Source organism: Hakea prostrata, chromosome 10 (genome assembly GCF_041222555.1).
Source record: "Hakea prostrata isolate BN-2017 chromosome 10, UWA_Hpros_2, whole genome shotgun sequence".
Classification (NCBI taxonomy): domain Eukaryota; kingdom Viridiplantae; phylum Streptophyta; class Magnoliopsida; order Proteales; family Proteaceae; genus Hakea; species Hakea prostrata.
The window spans coordinates 46,035,398-46,062,558 of NC_142609.1; the positions used below are offsets into that span (position 1 = coordinate 46,035,398).

A 27,161-nucleotide genomic window follows, 5' to 3' on the forward strand; every position below is an offset into this window, starting at 1 on the left:
AGATAAAAAAAAATGTATCCCAATTTGCTCAATTTAAACTCCCTTGTGGATAACCCAATAACAATATTAAAATTCTATACATTTGAGTATTTAAAATTAGGATGTTATCAACCTCACCTCCTAACATGTTGAATTTTTCACATAGAATATTTAAAAGCCTTAATCTTGCTTTACTATTTGGCTTTTTTTTTTTTTGAGAGAATCTTTTAATTAATGTCAAATGAATCATACTATTCAATCAAGGATAACATTGTTTCTTTTTTATCCGAAGAATTTATATATAGGGTGAAAATTACTAATACAGGTCATTCAATCTCCACAGTAGGTCTTGGGTTCACACTCATCCGGCCGCACCTGTATTAGTAATTTTCCCCTAGTCCTTAGATTAAAATATTAAGCACGATTAAAACCCAATAACTCATTGAACCATCATCAGAAAAAAACCCCACGCAAGGAGAATATCCAAACTCACTAGTTCCACCTGACACCCAGAATCCCATCTACCCCTTCTTTTTCCTTCTTGTTCCTGCAAGATATTTTATAAAAACTACCGGTATGTCAGCGTAATATTCTCACAGATTTTTGAACGAACTAAAATCGTATTTTTCGGAGTTCTTCTTAGCTCGTTAGAGCTCACTGCAAATAACAAAACATGTAACTAAACGAGAGAAAAGCATCAACCAAGGAATAAATTATTATATGATGATAAGAACTCCAATGAGACAAAAGAATACATGAAGGGAGGGATAGAGGGATTGCTGAGTTGGTACGACGAAGCCCTCATAAGCATGACATCAAAAGAGTTGAATCTCCTTAAAAAAAAATTCCCACAGTCGAGGTGCATGAAAATACATGGTGCGTCTATTACGAGAGCTCCGAATCAGACAAAGCAAACGTGGAAAATCAACACCACACAGCCATACTTATCTGTGCTTGTTGCTCCGTCCCCTTCCGCGTTCATCTCCATCTTGCTCTTGCTGGCGTGATCTTGAGCTTCGAGAAGGTCGAGCTTCATCTTCCCTTTCTACAGGAGGCGGCAGCGGCTCATACCGCGACGGCCTCCTCTTGAAATGTCGCTCGTCGTCGCTTGAATCGTAGTCTGCAACGCTCCTCCGCGGTCCTCCGGTACCTAACGACGCCACAGCTGGTGACTTCCACTCGAATGACGACGAGGATCTATTACGAGGAGATGCAGAGGAAGGCTCGTAATCCTTATCACCGTTGGCCATGACTTCCTTACTGGCTCCTATGGAAGATGTCAGCTTTCTCTTACTGCCTCCATCGGCGAAGCTTATACGAGAAAAAACGCTGGACTTCTCCGCTGCCACCGCGGCTGATGCCCTAGGGCCATTATCGCTTTGATGCCGGTGGTTATTGGGGTAATAATCGTCGTCAGGATAGCGATAAGGCTCCGATTTCTTCTTCCCGAACCGGGTTGAGTCAGAATCACGTCCCAACCGTACCGGGCTCAACGGTTTCTCCATTCTTTGATTGGGGTGGTGGTGGGGCCGATCTGCCGCACTCGCAACACGTGGCATAGACATCTATTTCAAATAACAATAGATAAATCTTAAAAAAACAAAATTTGATAACCTAAAAAATCTTAAGAAAGTAGCGTCTAGATTATAAACGAGAAAATTCATCGCCCAATAAAACACATTAAATTATGGTGGGTTAGTAGAGCGGTTAAAAGCCAAGACTCTCATGGAGAAAAAAAAAACAGAAAAAACACATTTCCCTCCCTGAGAGACACATTTTCATTTTTAAAATCCAAAAGTTGAGGTAAAATATAGGGAATTAAAAATATATATTTTAATTTAATCTTAACTTTTAGATGCAATGATGGACATATGCCCCCTCCAATCAAAAAGAAATGGACCTCATAAAATTCCTACAAATATTTTTTTTAGTAAACAAAATTCCTACAAATATAAGTGTATAAAATCCTGTGAGCGTCACAAGAGCCTAATCCAAATTTTTTTTTAATCGAAAAAGACAAGCTTGAGTTACAAAATAACCGGCTTGACAAGGTTGGATAGGGTTCGGATTTAACCCTCTGGCCGACCACCCGGCCTACCCAACCTAATTTTAATTAGTTCAATTATTAGAATTATAAAAGTTGGATTTTAATAATTATTATTTAACCAAATATACAACTAACAATCTCAGTAGACTAGCTCAATGGGAAACACCAACATTTCATAACTAAAATAATAAGTTCAAATCTTCTTAGTGTTGCCAACCCTCGCATTTTATTTTGTCTTGTTCTCTTAACTGTAAAAAGGCATGGTTTGGATTTGAAGTTCTCAAACCCTAGAATGGATGGGGAGGTTTGAATTTGAAAATTCAGGTCTCTAGGATTCGGTTAAAAGCCCAACCAACCCAGCCTACTGACACCCCTTCCCACAAGGATAACGGTCTACTTAAAGCCAGAAATAGTTTAAATCCTAAGCCTCTAGTGATCTCATTTGACTCAATTCTTGTGTAGCACCCTAGTGAAAGTGCCCCGAGGAACTTAAACCATTGAATGGAAGCATTTTATCTTGCTTCGGCATCAAATGTAGCATTCATCATGGCAAGTCATTAAATTTGTTTTCTTTTTTGTTATGGGTGGAACAAGTCATCAATTGAATAGCATAAGAATTTGCTTATTCCATAGAAGTTCTTGTGAAAACCTACTTGCTACTTTCATGAACATCACTATGATGACAGAGATGAATCCAAACTTGAGCGTGACAATTTGAGTGGGGCCCCCTTGCTACAGTGACCAAACAGAAATGCATTGTTTAATTTAATCCGTAAGTTTAAACAAAGTCCAAGTGCTCTTAAGAAATGTACTGCCAATACTAAATGAGCTGATCCCACTTGCAGAAAAAGAACGGGTAATTTTCAGGCCCTGAGTTATTTCAAACTAAAATAAATGATATTTAGCATTTGACTCCCCTATAGTTTTCAAGAAAAAGACCAATTAAGGATGCATTGTTAATTACCAAGAAAGCTTCTTAATTTCACCATCTCTATGATAATCTTATTATCATCAATGGAGGTGATAAGGATTCCCTAGGATTGGTGTTTTCTGAGGTTCTCCTTCGTTTCTGTAGCTCATTAGTTTTGTAAGGATAAAGTAAGGACAAGGAAATAAAAAGGGCACAAGGGCATGTTAGAATAACAAAACTGTTTGGTCATGTAGGACATTCAAAATTCTGAGATCAATCACTAATGCTGCACCTGATTGAACCATTAAATGTCCGCAGATGGCCCAACTGCCAACAAAAGAGGTTAAATGCCTTACGCAGGTTTAAGACATATCAGTGTCCTACCAAGGACCAAACTTTGTTCTTTCAATTGGTCTACTTCAGAAAACTAAGGCGACCAAAGTACCATTGTACTACCAAATTTTGTGCCTAAAGCTATTCCACGAAGGCAAAATAAAACGACTCAAAGACTGGTATACTCAAGAACTCCAAAACACTGTAGAACCTACCCGATAATGTTCTTATTCTTAATCGATTCGTGTGTGGTCTAAAAGAAAATCCATGTAAGTAATGCTCAATACGTTTGTTGATCTGCTAAAAGATCAGTAAGTCTTGATCCTGGCAACAAAATGCCTTTTTATTTCCCTCCTATGAGAGATTAGCTAGAGAAAAGAAAAGGACGGAAAAGAAGGAAAAAAATCACAAAATGCATAATGCACTAACAACCATGAAGCACTCATGAATAAGGGGAGGAAGGCAAGTTTGAAAGAGACGTACTGGTTTAGATTTCATTGAAGAAACATCACAACTGCTGCCAGCTTCCCTACCACCTCCTCGTCCCCTCGAATATTCCCTGCTGCATAAAAAACACTACTCTCAAAATTCAATAAAAAAGAAAAGGAAAATTTTCAAACTGCTTTCATCAGCAATCTCAGACAATATATGAGTTCATCTAAAAGTTAATAATTGAGACAGAAAACAGCTAACATCTAAAACACTAGGAATAACTCTACATAATTTCATTTGAAAAATGGTCAAGATTGGCCCTTCAAAGGGAAAATCAAGACATCAAACCTTTCAACATGTCGCTCCATTTCTTGCTTTTTCCTCAGGTCAGCCTTGCGAGCCTCAAATTGCTCCCTACTCATGATTGGTCGTACAGGGTTCGCACCCATCACAAACTCCGAGAGATTCCTGAAAATATAGAAGTTCACACTGTAATTTTGTCTGTGCTAGACAAAATAAAGCACCACAATGGAATGCATAAAAAAATTTCAAATTTGATTGACCAAAGGAGCAAAAATTGAAGTTCGAACCTTTGGGGTGGTACAGCAGGTAACATAAATCCTTGGCCTCCAACAAAAGGGTCTTGAGGTACAAATCCACCGAAGGGTACATCAAAAGGACTGGGAGCATATCCCATATACGGCATAGCACCAGAGTAAGGTGGGTATCCATCCATACCTAGTTGCATGCCAGCCCAATACGGGTTATAAGCCGAAGGACAAGGAGGCATCATATAATTTTCAGGTGCAAAATCCTGGGATGTTCTCCACTGCATATCAGCAGCTGCAACCATCAAAGAACTCATTTGTCAAAATTTCCTGCAGCTCCCCCCCCCCCAAAAAAAAAAAAAAAAAAAAAGAAAGAAAGAAAGAGAGAACAATGAAAAATGCAAAAAAGCCTGTTCAGTTAAAAATTCACAATAAAGTAATGGAAAACTAAGAAGCCTTGAACTCAAGCATAATCATGGCATGTCTTCTCCAAACTTCATGACATGGATGATATCAATTGTTAGCCTTATTATGTTTTTTTTTTTTTTTTTTTTTTTTTTTTTTCAGTTCTTCATTGATATCTGATAGATCATGTTACTTGAGACATTGGAAGCATACGGCTGAACAACATCGCAGTGGAAGAACAAACCATTTAATGGCAAACAGGCTTTCTTTTTCTTCTTCTTCTTCCCTGAAAACGAAAGAACGTATCAGTATATATGACAGATTACCCTTGCCTCAATAACAGAATGAAATGAAGTCTTTCAAAATCCTCTGAAAGGTCTATGGTAGATTCCCTCCAAACATGACATGGCCCAGGTTATGACGTAAGTTGAAATGAGACAACTGAATTTTTAACAAAGAAAGCAAGGAAGAAAAGTATTCACAGACTAAAGCATAAGTATCACAGAACCTAGGAAAGAGAGAAATGAGTAAAAGAACTTGGACCAAATCAGTTCGGCAAACAGTACAGCTGTCTCATACATAATTCTTAAGTTATTCACCTGGATCAACAGCTTGCAGCTTCTGCTGCACTTCATCCGCAGGTAGTGGTGCACTGCCTTGTGATGTGGTTTCTTTCATGCTAACAGATTCACGTGCAGCTTCAGGAATACCCATGTTTTTCTCGCTCCTACCCTTCATCACAAGTGGCTGTGGGGCACTGACAGTGGCTTTATATTCAGTCATGGGGTCCTTCAAATCTGAAGTAACATTCCTAGCTGCTGGTGGTACACTGTCCCCCTTTGAAGTGGCAGAAAGAGCAGGTGACGATACTTTAGGTCGAGCAGATTCCATATCTAAAAAAGGTAGTTTATATAAAGATATTTATTTTAAAAGAGTAAACCTTGAAATATCTGTATATCACATTACAAAAACACATTTAAGAACCTTGTATCTGTGAAACGTTCCCTGCATTTTCCACATTGTTGTAATTTGACCCCAAAACTCGATTGATGGTATCTCTTAGAGTCTTGTTGGGCAAAAGGTAATCTACAAGTATATTTGTTGCCCCACAAATACACGTTGATTTTGATAGAATGTGGTTCCTGATGCCTGATTAGATTTCCACAAGAAATTCACATCTCAGACCTTGAAAAGCATAAATTAGCGGGCCAGATCGGAAGAACAAAAAAATATAACCATACAAGATTCAGTTATGAAGTCCTTCAGTAACCAACTCAAAACAAGCCATATTCCATTATTTATAAATTTACAAGTATGATCACATAATTCATATCACTAGCCCCCAATGAGTAGAAATGGATGATAAAATCTATTTGAAATGGCTAACTCTGAAAAAGCTCTGTACATACCATATTTATGGTAAAACATAGAAAGCAATATGTCCATCACATCAAAACATTGGAAGAAATAAAAAGGCTATAGACAGCGTGATGCACTGATGCCTTTGGACAAAGTAATTTGATTCTGTATTTTATTGGTTGGTCCAAACTTCAAATTGAGTAAATCCCTCAAGTTCAGCAAAAACAGTACTTAAATAAGGACAGGTACTTTGGCGACAAATTTGGCTTACTTTAATTGAAATTTGCACAGGATTGAAAAATGCAGTACACTTTCCCTCCACTGTGAGGTCTAGGAAGGGTCATAATGTGCGCAACATGCAACCACTTGGTCACAATGAAGCAGCCTGACCATTTCACCAACGTCCAACCTCTATTATTGCACATAATTCAGTCAGACATTATCAAGGTAGAAGTCCCAAGTAAGATTTTCTTTTCTTTTCTTTTTCCTTTTTTTTCTTCAGGGGGGGGGGGGGGGGGTAGAACACGAGTAGGATCTTGAAACCCTCAACCTTAAATGCTGCTTCTTCCCTTCTGTGAGAGGAAAGCTCGTCAGTGTCGATCATTCTTCTTATTCTATGTTTTGGTTTTTCTTTATCTTCTCTTCCTTCTCCATCTTCCATCTTCCAACTTTCCTGTTTCGGGGCTTTCTTTTTTCTTATCTCTCCATTTTCTTCTACTTCTCTGGTCAGCATTTTCTTTTTATCTAGCTGGCAATGTTGGGTAAGGAGAGCTGTGATTATATCATAAGATCTCTGTCTTGCGGGTTTCTTTGTTATATTTAATTCAATATTACTTGGTTGATTTACCATCTCTACTCCACTCGCTTGTGGTTATACTCCTTATGTATAAAAAGTCTGAACCCAGTGCCAAAGGCTTCCGCACTAGCAGAGTCCTGGTGCAGGGGAATTTTCTTAAGCAGCCTTAACCCAGCAATTTTTGCTGAGAGGTTGTTTTAATGCCTTGACCTCAAGCTAAAACTGTGGTCCACCAACCACAGCACCAAGGGCCACACCTGTGGCTAGACTCATTGTATATACATTAAACAAATAAATAAAGGCACAAGACATCTTTTGGGTAGACTAATTAGCCTTTGCTACCCACCTACGGGGACTATAAGGCATACAGCTGTGTTTGGGAACCTATGTCGTTCCACTTAAATTGCCTTTTAAAGTTTTAGCTCTTGCAGCAGATAGGATCCATGCTGCCTAGGTGTAGGTGCCTGGTCTCTCCACCACCTTGGATTGCCTTGTCAACTATGCTTGATATCCAAAATAATCGTACTACTAATGTGGTACCAGCAAGCACTTAAATAAACTAATTATGGTCAAGACTGTGATAATAGCTCTCAACCCCATTTTTATTGTTCTACGTCAAGACGCTCCATAAAACAGAAATAGGTTGATTTAACCTCTTCACAGTACTTTTAGCATCTTTTCCCACATCAAGCTTCTACCAGTAGTTGAGAGAAAATTATATTTATGCGAAGTTGTGACATTTTAACATCATGAAAGAGAGACCAACATAGCTTGGCATACTAAATGAATGTGAATTGCAGCTAAACATTGGAATACTTACATTTGTCACAAAAGCTCTTTAAACAGCACTTGCTTGTTAGAACAGCATCTTTCATTACATCCACACACAATGGACATCGAAGTTCAGGAGGAAGGTCACAAAGCGATTGAGTGGTTGGTAAACCTTCCATTTCCTTCTCAAAAGCAGCTCTGTTATGAATTCAAAATATTGCAATCAGATCATCATCTGTACAAACAACTGATTATCAACAAAAGATAATTCATAAACATATCTTACTCATTTGGTTTCAGAACAGCAACAGCACCACTTGGTAAGGCATATGAACCATCTGGGGTAGCCATCAACATTGATTTTGGAATACCAGTTGGAGGTTTCACCCTTTTTACGTCATAATTAGGGTCACCATTTGTAGGACAATGCTGAATAAAATGCCCTGGACAGCACATCCATACTCTTAATCTAACATTTATACCACAAACAGGCCACGCCAAAAATCCAAATAAACAGAATAAGATTTTAAGAAATAAAGAGCAAATGACATATACACCCCTTGGGTTTGTAAACTATTACATTTACCCTTAAAATTTTCTATTAAGCATTTAAACCCTTTATGTTCAAATTATATATCAATTGCACCATATATATCAATCAAATCCTACCGTTAGAATAATGGTGTTAAGTAGTGACTTAGTATCTATTATATCTTCATAACTCCCAATTTCCCATATTACCCTCCTTTACTTCGCGAGAAATATGGAATTTTTTTTCTTTCTTAAAACGAATCAAGAAGTTAGGGAATTTTGTAAGTAGCATTGAGTATTCTGGTTATTCTAGTTTTTTTTTCTTTTTCAAAATTTCCCCTCAGTTATAAGAAGATTCAAGAAAGGCAATTGCATTTTTCTATTTAAAACTGAAGGTGTTAGGCACAGGGTGATATTTCTGTTAGGGGAAAAAAGAAAAAACAGGAGGTGCAAACGTAGTAGTCTACGAACCAGGTTATATGAGTAATTTGTTAAAAATAACACAACAACAAGAAGAAGAAGCCTTGTTGTCGGCTAGAATTTGCCAAAATTTGCTTAAAAATAAATGACCAGAAATAAGAAAAAGGGTGAAGAAGAACATCAACCATGAAAAGCACTATTAACATACCAGGAACCTTGCATCTGTGGCAAATGTAACCCATTGGAGGTGTCTTTCGCTCAAATCCACCCCGGCCTTCATTGAGATAGTCATAGATTTTAGACTCCCTAGAGACACAACTCGCCATATGCCTCCAATTAAAACTAAGCTTCCAAAAAAATTTAATGTAATACAGGATATTTACCGAGACCCCGGCCACCCATCATTCTTCCCACCATACCCCTTCCGAAGCCTCTGCCAGACCCAAAGCCATCTTGAGTTTGCCTAGAAATCCAAATTAAAATCTCAAAATATAAAGAATTTTCATGTAGTCAGGCAGATAAAAATCAATGTTTTAAGTAAGGCTAAATAACAAGATTGCATCTTACCGCTGCCAGTCCAAGGCAGACGTATCAATCAAAGCCTTAATCTTGCTATCCTCATCAGCTTTATTGTGAGGAGGAGCATCCTGGACTGCATTACTGGGCAGAACAGGCAACACTTCAGGAATGGAATACAAGTCACTACCAAATTCATCCCATTCTGAATCCTCAGGCTGTAAAATCCAACAAAACATAATTGTAACAGAGGCTTGCTATCCATAACACTCAAAGACTGAACTATATCTGCAGATTCAACTAACTAATGCTTACAAGTCTTGTGAGAAAAGGCTCGGGCACAGGGTAGCTGCTCTTCGCAGGCTGAGCATCCTCTGCCTTGTTCTCTGAAACTCTAGACCTGCAGCTGAACAGAATGTTGCAAAACTCAACCATAACCTCCAGAACTTACCATGCAAGCAAGAGATATTTGAGAGGTAAAGCTACCAGAACAACTACCAAATGGTAAAAGGCTAAAGAAATGAGATAAATTCTATTAAAAACAGAGGAATACAGGCCATAGAACTAGAACTACATTTACCCTGAAGATTTATAACTAAGCATATACAAGACAAGAAATCAACACATGTCAGGATTAAAGGATCTGAGACAGTACTCGTCTTGTTCAGCAACAATGTTCATGCGAGGTCGTCCAGGAACCCGGCGTATTAAAACAGATGTATTTTTTGGTATCAGCATGGCTTCATCAAGGTACTCTGAAATTGCAAATCAAAGAAGAGAATATCTATAAATTACTGCAAGGATATGAATCCAACCATGCAATCAACACTAACAATTGAAACATACTGTCAAATCCCACCAAATCAACCTAGAATGAACAACCTAACTATACAATCTAGCTCTATGCATGATCTCTAATTCGTAATCCCTCCTCAAAGAGATAGCACCTGGCTTAAATTCTCAAATCATGATCTCCCTCAGGCAATAATCCCAAGCCTTCTCCTGCTGACAGATGATCTGACAAGTGTCCACTGTCCATTCTATACTGATCAACAACCATCAATCCACTAATAAGAAGAAGAGCACGCCTCAGCTGAGCTACTTCTAAGATGCTACACCTACTGAAACTAGGTGAAGGACAACTTGCGACAAAACCGCAATGAAATTATGAAGTTATTCAAATATTTAAAATGAATCCATGAACTCAGGGAAAAGGACCAACCTTCATTAGTCTGGGCGTTAGTGACCATGAGGTCGAAGTCCGTACCGCTGCCCAAGTGCTTGGATTCATATATTCTTTCTTTCAAATTTGCAACAGACATGAAATGACCGTCAATGGCAACAGAATCATAATCTTTTGCACTTTTAAACTTATAGTACACAGCCATGTTTCTGTTTCCTCTTCCTCTCTTCTATCTAAATTTTTTTTCTTGCTCTAAAACGTACAAGAAATTGAAAGAACAATTGCAGAAAATTGATAGGCTGTAAAAAGCCCCTAAAAAGGGCCTGATATTGAACTTCAAAAAACTAAAATGAAAAGATAAATGAGTACAAGTAACTCTCCTTCCACACACACACCCCTCCTTTAAGGCGACTTTTGTTATCCAGAACAACAATTTTCCATGAACGCGAAAGATATCTTCAAATTCGACTTTTAATTGCTTAAAAGGAATTAAAAGGCAAGTCCTACTCGAACCGATCCACAAGAGAATTCTTCAAACGACGAATGACAATCGAAGCCTCTGACGGTACGAGCGTTTGAAAAATAGACGCTTTCGTTGATATCACAACAAGATCGATATACATCGATCCTCTTAAGATAAACGAAGCCTTCAAGAAGAAGAAAAAAAACGAGGTTTACAGTCTCGAAACTTAAAAAATGATCACGGCCGCCAATTTCCACGAACCGATTTTGTTAACGAACTTCATCGACAGATTAAAGATCAGCAACAAAAGTTCTCACGTTCCAGGTAAGAACAGTGCTTCGACCGGACGAATTCCAGAAACAAAATCTAACAAAAATGATTAAATTATTTCTGAAAATTCAGCAGATACGAATGGTAATGGATCGCCTCGAACGAGTGAAGATAAAATTGAAGGAAAACTAGGTTAACAGCGATGAACAGAAAGGAACCGAACGGCGACAATGAGCGCCAAGGGCTTCGGTTTTCCAATTTGATTTTCCCAAAATATGAATGCATTTCATACGTTTATAACCCATTAATCACTCAAGAATGCTGTGGTTTAAGTGTTTAACTCTATATATCGGAAAACGGCGAAACACCGAAAAGTCGACAAAGCTGACGCTGTAATAAATAAGAAAATTATTTTTTTAAACAAATACGAAATATATATATATATATATATATACATTATATATACATAATAAATTGCGAGAAACACATGAAGGAGTTTTTTTTTTTTGGGATAAGAAACACATGAAGGAGTTGCATCAAACTCACAAGTCTTGGGAAGGAAAACAGGCCTCATTACCCACACAAAAAAAAAAAAAGGCCAAACCATCACACAGGCCATCCAAGCCAGAGAAATAGCGAAGTTGTTTTCCTTATTTGGAATTAAGAGAACAATGACATGTGACAAAGAAAGAACACAAAGATACATCATCATAACATGGTATAACTAATCTATGTCGTGCACTTTCCAAATCATCAACAGTTGTACAACTAATTGGGACGTTGCTTGGGTCCTGCGCAATACATCAAGCCATTCAATTTGGGCAATGTGATCGGAATTTCGGTCGAAATTTCGATCTCAACCGTCAAAATTCAACGGTCGAGATCAAAATCTCTACTGAAATTTCGGATCCTACGGTCGAAATTTCGGCTTGATGATCCTGCGCAGGATCCAAGCTTCTTTGAACTAATTGACCAATCGCAATTGTCCATCCGAAACTTCCACTAGTATTGTCGGCGACCAATCTTTATGTATCTTAGCTAGATCAACTAAAATTTTGGGGATTTTATCTGCAATATTGGACCTCTAAAAAAGCAATTAAAGCATTATGACGTAGTGTGCTGGAATCAACATTCTTTGCAGCCTTCCTTGTTGTTTAGTGAGCAGAAATGCTCTAAACTCTACTTTGTGATGGGAAATATGACAATTTCACAATGGCAAAACACATGCTCTTAAAAGTGGATAGTGTCAAAGTCATCGCTCATAAAAGCAGGACAACAATCCATCTTTGTAGCAACTACAGAGATCAAGCTTTCTCTTGTATCCCAACAAAAATAAGTGCCTCTCGGCCACTGGAGTTAAGCAGCAAAACATAATAAGAAGGAAAAAGACATCAAAAGTAAGCAAAACAAAAGAAATTCAGAAGAAAGACGGAGGAAAATAAGATTTCTCCCTTTGCCATTCTAGAGAGATGAAAATAAAAAATGAATCCCAGAGAAACTGAAGTGGCAGAGATGGGTGGTGGGGGGGGGTGACTTTTTGGCCAAAAGCAAAGACAGGAGTTACGAATACAGAAATTACATTCCAATGGGATAAAACGCCTCATGCAGTTTACGTACTGAGGTTTAAAATATTGGTACCTAATTTCTACCCAAAAAAAAATATTCGTACCAATAATGGAAGATTTTGGATTAATATGTAGCTTAGTAGGTAGGTTTAAATTAAGGATACCTTATAGATTCGAGTGAATTTAAAAGATGTATCATCTCATATCAAATAGTGATCATGTTGACTAATACATTTTGCAACAATCCAATATGGATTATTTTAAAAAGACAAAGAAAGAAATATCGACACCTTATTGATTGTGTGATTTTAAGAGATAACACCACATCTCATATTAAATAGTGATCATGTTGACTAATACATTTTGGAACACTCAAATATAGATGGTTTTAAAAAATCAAAGAAATACTTACTATTTCAATATGGGTACGCATCAACTAGTCTTCTATCGTGGAATACTTTAAATCATGCTTATAATTGATATATGCAAATTAAATTATTGACATTGTCGATATACCAACCCTTTTCCCATAACTTGTCCATAAGATTTCTATTCTGTTCTTTTTTTTTGGGTAAACAGATTTCTATTCTCTCTTTTGTTTTTTTTGGGTAAACAGATTTCAATTCTCTCTTGAAGCAGCATGTTTAAAATGTCAGAAGTGAAAAGTACACAATAAAATATGAGAACAACATATCAATTTGGGGCAAAAATATTGATGCATTTTATAATTTGAGGTCAGAAGATGTCAGAAAGGAAGGGCTGGAAAGACTTAATAAAATGCAAATTTCACAACACTTTTTTTTTTTTTTTTTTTTTAACTTTTTGGGTAAACAGGAGATTTCGTTCAAACCCCACTAGACATCAGGTTCAAGTGGAGTGTATCTCCTTTAATTTGTTTTCAAGAGATCTACGAGATTGATTGAAAATGTTTTTGAGAAATTCCATCTTATGTTATCAGCCTCCTTTCAACACCATAGGTGAAATGTCATTTCTAAATTTAGGTTAGGCTTTCCATGAGATGAGAGTTTCATACCCAAAAATAATCAATGTTTTGGAGAGAAAAGGGCTCAAACTCATTCATCCATACATGTCCACAAAGTGTAAGCCCCACCTCATCTAGATATGGCAGGTGTTTGGAAGGCTTGTAGCCACCCTCATACATCTGATCTGTTATACCAAAATCCACTAATCAATTAATCCTGCTTTGCAATTCCAAATTTCTATTGAAAAAAGGGGGTGTTTTCCCCAAAATACAATTTTGATTCACTTCTGATGTCACAATCATATATGGCTAGCCTGTTTAGCAAATTCCACTAGATTCAAAGAAGACTGTAGCCTATGAACCAAAAGAGGGAAAAAAAAAGAAAGTAGAGTGATAAAGTCAGACGTCTGTCAAGATAAACGATGATACAACCAAAAGATATGCTAGAAAGAAGAATATAGCTATTTGAATGAAGAACTTTGGATTTTCTCTCATGGTTGGAGATGTAACCGCTCTGCAAACCATAAGATATTTAGCTCATAAGCATTGGGAAGCATAATAGAAAATGAGAAATGAGAAGAAAACAGACTAAGTTCTGCTCTGCAAACCATAACATCTTTAGCTCATAAGAATTGGGAAGCATAATAAAAAATGAGAAACGAGAAGAAAACAGACTAAATTCTATTCTAGGATAATGATCTTCAGAGTAAAGAAACTTGCCTCGCAATGCGCTGAGAAAGTCGTAAGAAGGGCAAACTCTGAAGGAAGACTATGCCTGGTCCAGTTAAAACAGCCGTAACTAGGTTGTCACTCTGCAACAAGGCATTAAACAGTAAATCATGTGGAGGTTCCAGTTACAAATTTGATACCGTCATGGGCTGCATTCCTAAGCTACATAATATGACATGTTACTATAAACAATGGTGCCCAATTTCATCCCCTTTGTTGGTTTAATGGTCATATCCAGATGAGTTACAAAGAAACCTAAGCAATAGGGTTGGAAGTTTACAAGAACATAGATCAATTCTCAACCAGAACTATGATAAAAAGTCTTGCTTTACTTTCATAAAGTCTCTGTATTCGATACAAAAAGCAACGATTTTCATTTCTAACAGAGTAACCTCCACTGTTAAATAGGTAGTGAAGATTATTCAACCCAAACCTACAGAGATCCACTAAAATACTTGATTCTTTTAAATAATATATTCTGCCAATATGAATGTGCTGAGTGCATAATCATACTCAATTTCAAGTTGGGATCAGCAAAATCAAACTGTGAAAAACAACAGTGGTTTCCGGTTAATAATTACCTAGGACAACATAGGAATAAAGATATTTTTTGAAAAGATTATGTCGCCAACATAAAATGAATAATTGCACTACATGAATGCACCAGACAACTATCACATTCACATCCCCATAATTTGACAAATTAAAGGCAGGAAATGGAAGTAAACAAGAACAAAACATACATTGGTGTTTCAAGTGATTACTGAAAACAACAGCATGACATTTCTATGAATACGATGCAGGTAGTCTTTACCCAAAAAATGTGAAAGGGGGAGCCAGAGGCAAGGTAGAATAAAAGATAAAACATGAGAAATCAACTCACCCCAAAGACCACTCGCCTGATGGGACCAGAGTACTTTACTTGAAAATTAACAGAAGCAGTCATAGCAACAATGCAAGAGGCATCGACAATGAGTACCTCACCATCTTCAAGATTTTTCTGTACGACTACCATGGAGAGGAGTCACCAACATCAAACATGATTAGTCAGCAGAAGACGGGTAAAGAAATTAGAGAATTATTAAAACTAACAGGTAGGAGTAGCTTGGGAGTTTAAGAAGCAACATTATGTTTTAAAAAAGATAAGAGGAAAATTAACAAAAGCTCACATGTACACTTGTTATTAATACAACCTGGTTTTTGAAGAGCATAACATGAGAAGGCAAATGCAGAAGCAGCAGCCAAGAGGATCAAAAGATGCAAAAAATATGTAAAATGCAATTGTCTCAAAAGAGTAAAAGTAGTGCAAAGAGCCGAGTTCCTCAAACATGTTGAAGTGTAGATGATTACTGAAACCTCCATCTTCCTAACATTAATTAGAAATTTCGGAACATGTTTACATGTCATCTGAAAACATAAAGGATGACCTATTAGTAAATTCAGAGTTATATTCTTCAGCTACAGTAAGCAATACAAGGACTACAGAAGACATTCGAGGTTGCTTCAAAAATTATTTGATGTAACCATGCTTTGTGTTAGCTTTTCAGATAAGTGAAGTCAAGGCTGTTAACATATGACCTTCCCATATAATATGCCCTTTTTTATTTATGCTTGTGTATGCCAATTACTGCAATCAGAAATTAATGGCTTAAACAGTGTGTGAATGAGAATAAAAATAAACATTTTTACAGTTTTTACATGCATGCTGAACATATATACAACATGGCAGTCTTCAAGATAATTGCAACCCTACAAGATGGTACAGAACAAGTTTCTGCCACGTAACTTTCAAGGCTCAAGCTCCAACTTATTGATGTGAACCAGGGAGGAAGGGGCCACTGTTACAGGATTTTTTGATGAATAGCTGATCCAATTAGGATTTCTAGAGCCTGTGGCTATATAGGGGTTAAGACTTAAAACCTTGTGGCTAGGTTTTCTATGGTTGAATCACTCTAGGGTTGAAGGGGGATGTTGTTTAGGTTCAGGCGGTATGGTTTATAGAATTTAGGGATTGTTAGTTAGGTCTGAACTTATGTTTAGGCAAATTCAGTTTCAGCCCTAGGGTTTCAGAATTTTGCATGAACAAGGGATGACTTTTCTAGGGTTTGGGAGGGGTGGATCTAGGCTGCTGCTAAAGTTGAAGGTTACTGGGGTTGGGTCGTTGCTATTTCATAAGGGGATTAAGTTTGGTATAGGGGAGAGAAGGGTTTAAAGTTTTTAGTGTTTTGAGAGAATTTTCCAGGTTGCCACAAGAAAGAGAGTAGATGGAGGGGCTGGAGAAGGCTCTAGGGTTGGGAATTGGGGTGGGGTTTGCTACTTTCTCGCTGTAATTAATGGAGAAGCTGAAGAACAGTTGCTGTAGCAACTGGAAAATTTGAATTCTGATGTAGAAGAAACACTCTATGGCTGCTGCAGGGTTTCCTCCTCTTGGAAACCCTAGACAACCTACTCAAACCTTCCTTGGCAAAGAATTCTCTGCATATTTTACTCATTACTCAAATCTGAATTTTTTACGATCACTGACCTTCAATTTATAGCCAAAAACAAGGAATTCCCAGTAGAACTCGAAATAAACCTACAACTTAAAAGACTCCTACTCTAAATAGAACTCCAACTCAAACTAAGACTTATCAATTACTACACCTGAAATCAAATAAACAAAATTAGAGATAAGAAAAGGATTGCTAACTACTGCTTGGACTTTGACTACAAGACTCCTAGATGGACTAGGACTCTGTCATATCTCATGGAGTAATCCAATCAGCAACGTACGAATAGATCTGGAGTCCTGGTGAGCTTCTACTTCCTTTGAGACTAAGCTAGATGGGGTAGGGCAACTGGAAATGAGCAAAATAGCCTTCTGGTTTGGTCCTTCAGTGGGGTCATGGGAAGAAGGGCTGCTGCCCTAGGTCTTCTTGAAGCCTCTATTGGGAGGGTCCCGGTGGTTCACATCACTTCTATCATATGAAATATTAAATATACGTAGGTAAAGATTTTTACAAGTTTTATGTGCATAATGAACATAAATACAACCTGAAAGTCTACATGATTAATGACAATGCTACAAACTGGTGCAGATCAAGTTTCGGCCATGCAGCTTTCAAGGCTCACGCTCCATCTTCTATCATATGAAATATTATATATATAAAATAAAGATTTTTACAGTTTTTCCATGCATGCTGAACATATATACAACCTGAAAGTCTTCACAATGATTGACAACCCTACAAATTGGTACAGAAAGCAGGTTTTGGCCATGAAGCTTTCAAGGCTCAATATCCAACTTCTATCATATGAAATATTAAACATAGAAAGACAAAGATTTTCACAGTTTTTACATGCAGGCTGAACATATAATAATTGACGAACCCACAAATTGGTAAAGAGACCAGGTTTTGGCCATGCAGCTTTCAAGGCTCAAGTTCCAACTTCTGTCAATGAAACATTTAATATAGAAAGTCATGACTCTAAGTAACCGAACTTCAGTCGGGAACTACCCCAACAAAACCCAACTCTTCCTACAGTCTCTAGGTTAAATTATGGCAACTGTTACATCCAGCATTACACCAGGACCTTACTTTTGCACCACGAGTATCCCACCATTTGACATGAAATATCATCATATACAACAGTACAACCGTTCTGTTTTATTGCAAATTTGTAACATTTTATAATAAACACATGCATGCATCTATGCAGTTTTAACAATTATGAGTCAATTGTATCAATGTAGCCACACATAATCCAAGAAAACTATATATCCAGGCTCCCTGGTAGTGCATGCATCCTGCTTTATAAATTGTACCAAGCCAACAAATCATGAGTTATCCATAGAAACCAAGGTTTATGGAAGCACCCTTGCATAATTCATTATTTCAGACGGATGGCTGGGGAAAAGAAGGCAAGCACACATCCCCCTCCAAAGTCTTTCAGCAGTTCTTGTTACTGGTAATCAAATTATATATTTTTGTGTCCCTCAATGCCCACAATTGTACAACCTTTATGAGAATTTATGTCATATTTTAATATGTTGTGCTATAATTAGAATAAAAATGTAAAGGTTAAGAGGTAGGCTCTCTTTGGCATAATTTATATTTATGTTTATGTCCTATTTATGAATAATCAATTATGATAATAGGTTATGAGTAATAAACAGTTTTTGTTGGGTTATTATTAGATATAATATATTATATAACAAGAAATAAGATTGGCACCATTGGATGAATAACATTATCATGTATCATCAATAAGGTTTTCGGCTAGTTTTGGATAACCTTGTGAAATAAATATTGGCTTTTAGTCTTGGTTTTATCTCGTTTTTATTAGTTTTGGCTAGTTCTGATATCCTTAAAACATTGTTAAAGTAGAAATGGGAGCAATGTGGAGGTTGGACGTAAAGAAAAACATGGTTTCCTTCTAATTTTTTGTTACCTTTTTACTGTAATTAAATAGTAATTCTGCACATGTTCATTAATGGTACCTGCATAAATAAAAATTCACAGTTTATGGAGATAAATCATAAACAGCCCCTGACCTATTTATGAATTTCTGTTTAAATCGATTTATTTTAATGAGAAACAAAAGAGTCATAAATCATACCAAATACATCTATTTATGTTTATAGGCCAAATAATCATAAATTTAAATTATACCAAGGATAGCTGTAGTAGAACAACAATAAATCCCAAATTGGCAAGATGACACTTTCATCACAGCATCAATATCAGTAAAACGATCAATAAGCAATTCCCAGGACACCCCTAAGCAACCTTGAATGAAGCACTAAGACTTAGGGAAGGATGAATACCAGATCCACCAGCAACAATAAAAGCTAGCCCCTGGCCTTTCAGCTTCTGCCTCAAAATTCCCTGAAATACATACATATTGGCTTATGAAAACACAACTATACCTTAACTCAAGCAGCAGAGTGATGAAGTGTTCGAATGGGAGAAGACAGAAAAATAGAAATTTCAAGGCAAAAAATAAGATCAATTGTATGATTGCATTAAATGACCCAGAATCCATGGTCTCACCTCTGCACCAGCAACAACATTACGGACCCTTTGATCAACTGCATTGGTGACAGTTACATCATTGACTGAGCAAAGAAATGCATCTGGCTACAACAAAAAATTTTAAGAAGTAAATTACATATCCGAAAAGGTGATTCAGTGAAGTAGCAATGAATGACATTTTAAAATGACCTAGAGGGGAAAGAACTCTGTTTAACATATTAGGGTGAAAGAGTGGATGATCAACTCTACCTGGCATAGAATTTCTCCACCAAACTTTGCCAGGTCAATCTAAAAAGAAGAGTAAAGCACAGAGAATAATAATGTTAGATCCAAAATGCAGAATGTGGCATTAGTAGGAAACATATATTTTGTGGATGTATAGCTGAATACAGACCGGGAGTATCCTAGCAAGCGATGGTGCAGCAATTCCAACAAATCCATCGTTTGGGCCAGGATTTTGGAGAACTATACTAGTCACACTCTTTCCAAAAATCCATTGCAGCATTCCTCCTTCATTTTCAGGGAGGTAAAGGTTTTCCATCAGAATGGATCCAGACATGTAGCACATGGAACCTACAAAATATCAATTACATCAGATGATCAGAGGTAAATATGATGCAGTGTAAGATTTACAGTCTGAGACAGTATGTACAAATTAAGGATACAAGTGTACAATTACTGTTCATAAATGGAAATGGTATGAACTTTCTGGAATAAAGAGGCAACTAATCCTATGTAGTAGATTGATCATGTGCATCAAGAGGTCATAAATTCTGGGAAAATCCAACAACTCTTGATCTGCCTGACACACTGAAGACCTAAAAAGTCAGATCTATGTTCACACAGAAATAGCATTAATATTCCTTAAATTCTACCCTAGTATTACCAATCCAATCCAGAGAGGACTGGCCAATACATTGTGAATTGTCTGATCCAGTGAGTGAAGAACCAATATCGTCCATGATATGGTTGATACAAGTTGTTCCCATCCTATTCTGATCTGGGCATCTGAGTATATGCCCAATCTTCCAAGCCAGGGCTTCGATTTGATCCTGATTGAAGAACCACAAAGGGAACATTTTTGGTTCAACTACTTGTTTTGCATGTTGAGGCCATCATTAATAGGAAAACACTAATTACTAGTGACAAGCCAAACAACTTCCAGTGCATGACGGTGGACAGATGAAAAACTTATCCTGAAGGGTAATTGGCTGGCTTACCTCTTTTCTGGTGTTGCGGGGGTGTTAAATGACTAACAAGCTGTGCGTTGAGGAGATTATTATATATACACAAACACACACTATTGTATGCCTAAACCAACAAATTCTGACATGAATTGGCTAGCTACGAAAAGTGGAAAGTGACTCATTATGTACCAGTGAATTCTCAAGTAACAGGACATTGTATATCTACTTGAAGGGAAGGGAGGAGAATTTGTTCAGTAAGAGAGGTGGGGTGGGGTGGGGTGGGGGGGAGGGGGGTGTGTGTGTGTGTGAGAGAGAGAGAGAGAGAGAGAAAAAGAGAGAGAGAAGATTGTGTAAGGTGCACTCAAATTAGCATCATCACTTGAATAAAAATTAAAAATTAAATCCAAAAGAATTAACAGTACAATTAAGTAAAGCATTTTGATGTTCATGCCAAGGATAACAAGACCATTGACAATGACACTTACCAGGCTTTGCAACAACCTTCTCTTGTGGTTTCAACATGATCTGTCAGGAAGCATGAGGGTCACATAAACTTATGAGATCCTTCAATCTAGCTATTGAAAATTTGAGATTGAATTTGTTCTATCAAATACCTGAACAATCTGAGCTTCACCACCCAATATTTGAAAAGGTATAAGAGCTGATTGTGGACTCTGTAATATATGAGTGTCTCATCAGTATATGATATGTCAAGAACCCAGGTAATTGGCAAAGTTAAACATCTATGGCATGCATCCCAACTCATGATTTACATGAAAGAACTATTGTAGTGAACTAATGCTACATAGCATATTCTGCCCACCTTCAATCCACATAGATGGCTGTTTCCTAACTCAGTAACAGCAAAGATTTTTCTTTCTTTTCTTTTTTTCCAAATACCCCATCAAGAAGAAAAAAGTTCAGTATATCTGTATGTGAAATAGAGAGAGCTATAGATTAATTGTCAATGAATTCTCATCCCTCTTTTATGTCAATGAATTTTAGAATTTAACACAAGTTGAACAGTGTCGCAGCTGCAGCAACAATTCTCTTTCGATAAACAATAGATCGATTTGGGTCAACGGAAACTACACGCCACAAAGATATGGACCAATACCTCAACATAAATATGGTAACCCAGGACTATCCCTGCAAGGGAAGGGATTCCTTGAGATCCACTCAGACATCCCAACACCATCCCTGGCTACGGAATCAGCAAATCTTGAATTCCATATAAACGAGCAACTTTAGTTGAGAAGTGAACAGCTGGATATGTCCCATGGCGATAATGTAGAAGATCCACCCTCCACAATGATATTATTGAAACCCTCTCTTCTCTTGCTGCAAAATCAAGCCCATAAGTTGCACTGATAAAACCAGCTCCAACTTAGAGAAAGCACTTCAGCTTTGAAGGAATTTCCATCTCCAAATGACGAGAATATGCTTTCAGTATTACCCCATGGATTATCAACCAACTTATAAAAGAAATTAATTTACGAGCCATACTATGGAAATAGGAGAAAGTAATTGAACAATCCCCATGACAATTATCTAATACTTTGGAGTTTGGATAACCAATGTGGTCTAATGCTGGAAACATCAACCAAAGGAAGCTATTTATTTGCTTAGGAGACTAATGGAGAGATTTAGAAAATGTGAGAAGATCTTCATACGGTCTTCATTTACTAAAAAAGAAAAGAAAAGAAAAGGAAAAAAATGCGTCTGATCTTAGATAGTTTGGATAGCCTTAGAGAATAAAAGTGTACTAAATAAATATGTGGACATGATGAAATACATCTATAATGGTGTAGTAATGTAAGATTGTATGGGGCAGGATACTGAAGTCCTAGTTACAATTTTATTACATCAGGGATCAGCTCAAAGCCTGTATTTGTTTGCATTAATTGTTGATGAATTGACTAAAGATATACAAATCAGATCCTTTGGGGGTGTACTATTTTGGTAATGAAAGAGAAGCATGGTTAAATACAAAGTTAGAATGGAGATTGACATTGGAATCAAGGAGTATTCAGACAAGTAGAACAAAACCAGGGTATATGCTACTTCATGTAATGTGTATTAACAATAGGAATGGAAATAGGGTTGTGAAAATTAATGATACAGAGTTAGTGCAAGTGAAACTATAGGCACCCATGTTCAATCATAAAGAAAGAAATAGGAATGGAGGGGGATGATGCACAGAGATCAGAATATGATGGATGAAGTAGAGGGGGTGTCCAAAATGTTGAATGGTTGCATATTCTTTACAACTAGAAGGGCAACTGTACACAATTGTTATGTGACTGACAACAGTATGTGGAGATAATTATTAAGCAGTATAGGAAAAGCATAAGAACAATATAAATGCAGATGATATAAGGACGTAGAGACAGATGGATGATAACACTAAAAAAGATAAACTAAGGAATGGACATATTAGAGCTAATTTAGTAGTGCTGAATTGCTGATACATGATAAGCTGCAGGAAAATTTTTTGAGGTAGCATGAACAAGTGCAATGGAAGCCAGTATATCTCTTCACAAGAATCTTTCTCAGCCTAAAAGGAGTTCCAAAACCATCTAAATGGATGAGTTCAGCTGAAAAAACAGCAAAAATTATAGAACCATATCCCTAGGTAAAAGAGGAAAGTGAGTGATCTATTGATTCTCCAGCATCCTTACAGTAGATAAATAAGGGAGGGGATAGGCAGTACCACCTCACATCAGCTGATTAATATCTGACAGTAACATACTGTGAGCTAACTCCCATCCTATAGTTTTTCAGTTCAAAGTGAATTGGGAGAAGAGAACGTTCTACTTCCATCAGCCTGATCAAACAGCTCCTTTTACCAATGCATTTGTCAAACAACATGACTCCCATGAAATTTTTTTTAAAGGAAAAACACAGTAATATAGCATAAGTATCATGAACTGAAAACACTTTATGGATAGGGAAAAAATGCTGCTTTTCTTTCCATTTTTACTTTGGGTGGGAGAAGCTGGCAGTTGGGTTGGCACTTCATAGCAAGCAATGCATTTTGGCTGTATATCCACTGTATATATCTTCAGTTGATTTTTTGAGTATGAACCATTCCACCAGCCTCCGCTCCATTCAACTCCCTCTGAGCAGTTTTACCTCATAAACCATAAGCTAGAAGTAACCACAATTCAACATTCTTTTCTTTCACATTTCCACATTGGTAGAAAAAGAATAAGTGCTCAATATTGCATTTACTGTTCGCTAAATGTTCATCATACAAAGATAACTAGAGCCGTGATGATTACCTTAGCGGATTCTTTTTTATTTTTATGTTTTTTTTTTAATGATACTACATTGCTTCACTCTATATTTTTTTTAAAACATTCATTATTTTCCCTGTTTCCAGATGAAGAATCTTTTAAACCCCCTACAGTGGTATTTGCCAATACTTTACTCTTTACAAGGGACACCCAATTTAAGTTCCAAAATTGCAAAATGGTTACAAGGTTACTGAAATGGGGAAGAACCGACACTCAAGTGTGGCTTTGGTCATTAGGGATGAGGAAGACCCAATTTTCAAGTGCATTTGCAATAAAACATAGAAAAATTAGAGAGTAAACAATGAAGGAATCATGATGGTCCAATATTAAACGCGTTGGTATCCCTTTAAGGTCACTTAAAATCAATAATCATAGAAAAGGGCTGACAATCGAAATCTTAATGCGTATATATAGGAGAATTAGTATACAAAATCAGTTTAGGGTATCTCAGCATCTCCAGCTGTAGCAATATTCGATTGTTCACGGGTGATCACAGCTCAAGGATTATCGTCATCCTCATTGTGAAAGAGCATTTTGACAATTTCAGTTAAGCCCCAACCAAGATTAAATTATGACAATATAAACAACACAAAAGTCTATAAGCTAACAAAAAAATGGAGTCAACTATGTTTCATCAGCTTTAAAATTTCGATGCCTCACAACGGACCGCAGGACAACAGATGCATTCAAAAAATTTCAACAAAACGCTCATCAAACTGTTCAGGGTTTAAATTGATTATCGAACAATGCAGATTTCTTATGATCTACGCGCAAACAAACTCGATCTAACACTGAACCAAAAGAGGAAAATGAAACCCTCAAATATGTACAAAAGGGGGAAAAAATGGAATTACAAGACAGAAAGACATTAAATTATCGTTACCTGGTAAACGTAGGGCTGGAAAGGAGTAGAGAAGAAAGGTGCAGCCATGACAACCAGAAAAGCTTTCAACCATTACACTATCAGAGATCGAGGGACCAGAGATCAATAAACCATGAAAAACTCGCGGAGATCTTAAGAGGTTCTTTTACAGATCAGATCGTGTAAATGAGAAAAAAATAACCACGAAACTCTCTTTCAAATTCTTCAAAATGAATGTTGGTAGAGCCTGGAATTTACTTTAGGATTCTTCTGGTCACCGCGAAAACCAGACGACGACTTGTTTCCTTTTTCCTTTCCGCAATTCCGATCCCAATATATGTTTTTACATAAATACCCCTCTTATTGCGCTACGATTAAGTCGCTAAATCCCGAAGTCGGTAGTGTCACATAAAGTAATTTGGTTGTAAAACAAGGTGTAGGAAGGAGTTTCGGGAACGTTACAAAGGGAATTCTGATTCTCTGTGCTGTATAGTTCGTCTCTGGGTCTACACGTCGGCCACTAGATGATGTGGCCTTTTATTATTGGTTGACCATTAACTGTTGACGTGTCATAATTTAGGGATAAAGGTAAAAATGGCTTTCGCTACGGCGTGGAAAAAAATGGATGGAAAAATGATTTAAAAAATAAAAATTTTCATGTGACTTGTTTAGGTTTTTAGGGTAAAAAAATTTACACTTCATTTATCATTTAACATTTTTCACAAAATTCTTTTTTTTCTTTTGTTTTTTTCTCACCCCAGTACAATGAGGCCTACAATTTTTTTTTTTCACTTTTCTTTCCTCACCATACCTTTGCAAACAAACGGTCCCTTATTAGGGTCATTCAGTTAGCGATGAAATTTGAAATGGATCATTGTTAGGTTTTTTATTAAAATATATATTAAGTTTCAAAATTAATTTTTGTATTTATTTTATTTAATTATTTTGTTAATGTATGGACCCATGAGGTAAATGTGGTAATGAGGCACCCATGAGTAAATGAGGCTCTTCATGACCTTGGTTATGAGCTTCTTCATGACATTGGTTATGAGTTTTAAAGCTCTTGATCATGGTGATGATGTTGACTTACTTGTAGCCTTGTAGGAACTATTGACCTTCAATTCTCATTTCAACCTCATGACTATTCATGGCAGTTTTCATGAGTGGAATTAAGGTTATTAAATGGATTACATCCAATTAATTCAAAAGAGGTAAATATGAGAGTTAATTCTCCAAGTAGTGAGGAGGTTAGGTTAAGGTGGTTTATTCACATTAGTGGATGAGGGACAAGCCCATTGATTATCCATTAGTGAATAATTGATTTTCCCCCTTGTGAGAAGGTGACTCATTATGATTCAATGACTTAATTCATTGTCTTTTAGAATTTCAAGAGATGTAAAGTGTGGTTTTGGCCTATATAAACCCAACCCCTTCCTTGTGTGTGGTGTGTAATTAAAGCACTCCTTACACTTGCATTTTTTGTTATTTATTTTTATGTTTATTCTCTTGAGTTTGTCTAAGTGTTGTGCTATAGTTTTTAGCTCCTTAAAGGGACTAGAATAACTACTTCATCTTCTACCAATGAGAGTTATTTCTCAAAGTAGTAGGATGCATCAATTACCTTAAGACAGCACATGCAAAGTGTGATTCAACCTCATTGATTAGTGATTCGTTTGATTGCAACATCAAGCTCTTTGGATTGATTAAAGATCTTCATCTTTCAATTGTATTGCAATTTCATTTTTTGTGTTTTGTAGAATTTGTAATATAATTAACCCAACAATCATCATTTTCCTCTCGATGAATAACACATGTCCATAAGTTGTTGAGGTAAAATTTATACAATATTAAAAAATATATATTTTAATTTAATTTTAACCTTTTGGATGTGAATGATGGATATGTGTCATTCATCTAGAAAATGGATCAGATAAAATTTCGGAAAATAACTCTCTTTAGTTTGTTAATTACTCTAATGTAATGGCCTATTAAGCCTACGCTAATGTGGTAGGAACAACTTTAGTCCATAAAAATTGGGCCAGAAGACCCAGAACAATATTTCCATATTACAAGTTGGGCAGTGCTTTTGTTGATAATTGCATAGTAGCCAAGTAGAGCTCCATCCTCATGGATGTAACTTTTTACATATAATTTTGAACATAACTGAAAAAACAATGCCCCTAGCCCTAAAGGGATTTGAACCCTTTACCTCGTAATTATGAGGCATTGGTATTACCAACTAAGTAGCCACTCAAGGTTGACTTGGTACCATCAAATGTCAGCTCAGTTGGCAATGGCCAACGCCTCTCAATCGAAGTGTTAAGTTTGATCCTCCTGATGGTATATCTTATAGTCTCTACCCCTATTTTGAGTAAATTAATATAGAACACCATTTAAGAAGGAAAAAAATAAAAATAATAAAATAAAAAGGGAAAGACTAAATTAAAAGAAAACTTTAGCACTAGAATTGGAAATTCGAAAAGACCCTTTTTTGGGGTGAAAGGAAAATTCGAGAAAACATAACTCAATTCTAGAAACCCATATAGAAGACACTGTAAT

General features: G+C 36.7%; 2 protein-coding genes across 4 annotated transcripts; both read right to left on the reverse strand.

Moving 5' to 3' along the window:
• Positions 1-341: 341 nt before the first annotated feature.
• On the reverse strand, positions 342-11,269 carry LOC149003433 (E3 ubiquitin ligase PQT3-like). 3 transcript variants are annotated; one of them, XM_089136832.1, is made up of 15 exons: positions 10,270-11,269; positions 9,703-9,802; positions 9,363-9,447; positions 9,099-9,265; positions 8,915-8,994; positions 8,740-8,805; positions 7,867-8,023; positions 7,630-7,778; positions 5,639-5,803; positions 5,254-5,547; positions 4,899-4,940; positions 4,292-4,544; positions 4,050-4,169; positions 3,753-3,831; positions 342-1,544 (listed from the first exon to the last, which is right to left on the reverse strand). In XM_089136832.1, exons 1-15 carry the CDS (start codon positions 10,433-10,435, stop codon positions 924-926), a joined length of 2,544 nt encoding a protein of 847 aa, XP_088992958.1. In that variant the 5' UTR covers positions 10,436-11,269; the 3' UTR covers positions 342-923. The 3 variants fall into 3 exon arrangements, with proteins under 3 accessions (XP_088992958.1, XP_088992957.1, XP_088992956.1); XM_089136831.1 differs by having other exon boundaries at positions 3,753-3,828; positions 9,363-9,453; XM_089136830.1 differs by having other exon boundaries at positions 9,363-9,453.
• A 2,174-nt stretch (positions 11,270-13,443) lies between these two features.
• Positions 13,444-24,912, reverse strand: LOC149003434 (uncharacterized). The gene is made up of 10 exons (XM_089136926.1): positions 24,624-24,912; positions 21,056-21,115; positions 20,927-20,966; positions 19,649-19,827; positions 19,504-19,542; positions 19,273-19,359; positions 19,047-19,107; positions 15,123-15,247; positions 14,231-14,322; positions 13,444-14,024 (listed from the first exon to the last, which is right to left on the reverse strand). The coding sequence occupies exons 1-10, from the start codon at positions 24,669-24,671 to the stop codon at positions 13,910-13,912; spliced, it is 846 nt and encodes a 281-aa protein (XP_088993052.1). The 5' UTR covers positions 24,672-24,912; the 3' UTR covers positions 13,444-13,909.
• Positions 24,913-27,161: the final 2,249 nt, after the last annotated feature.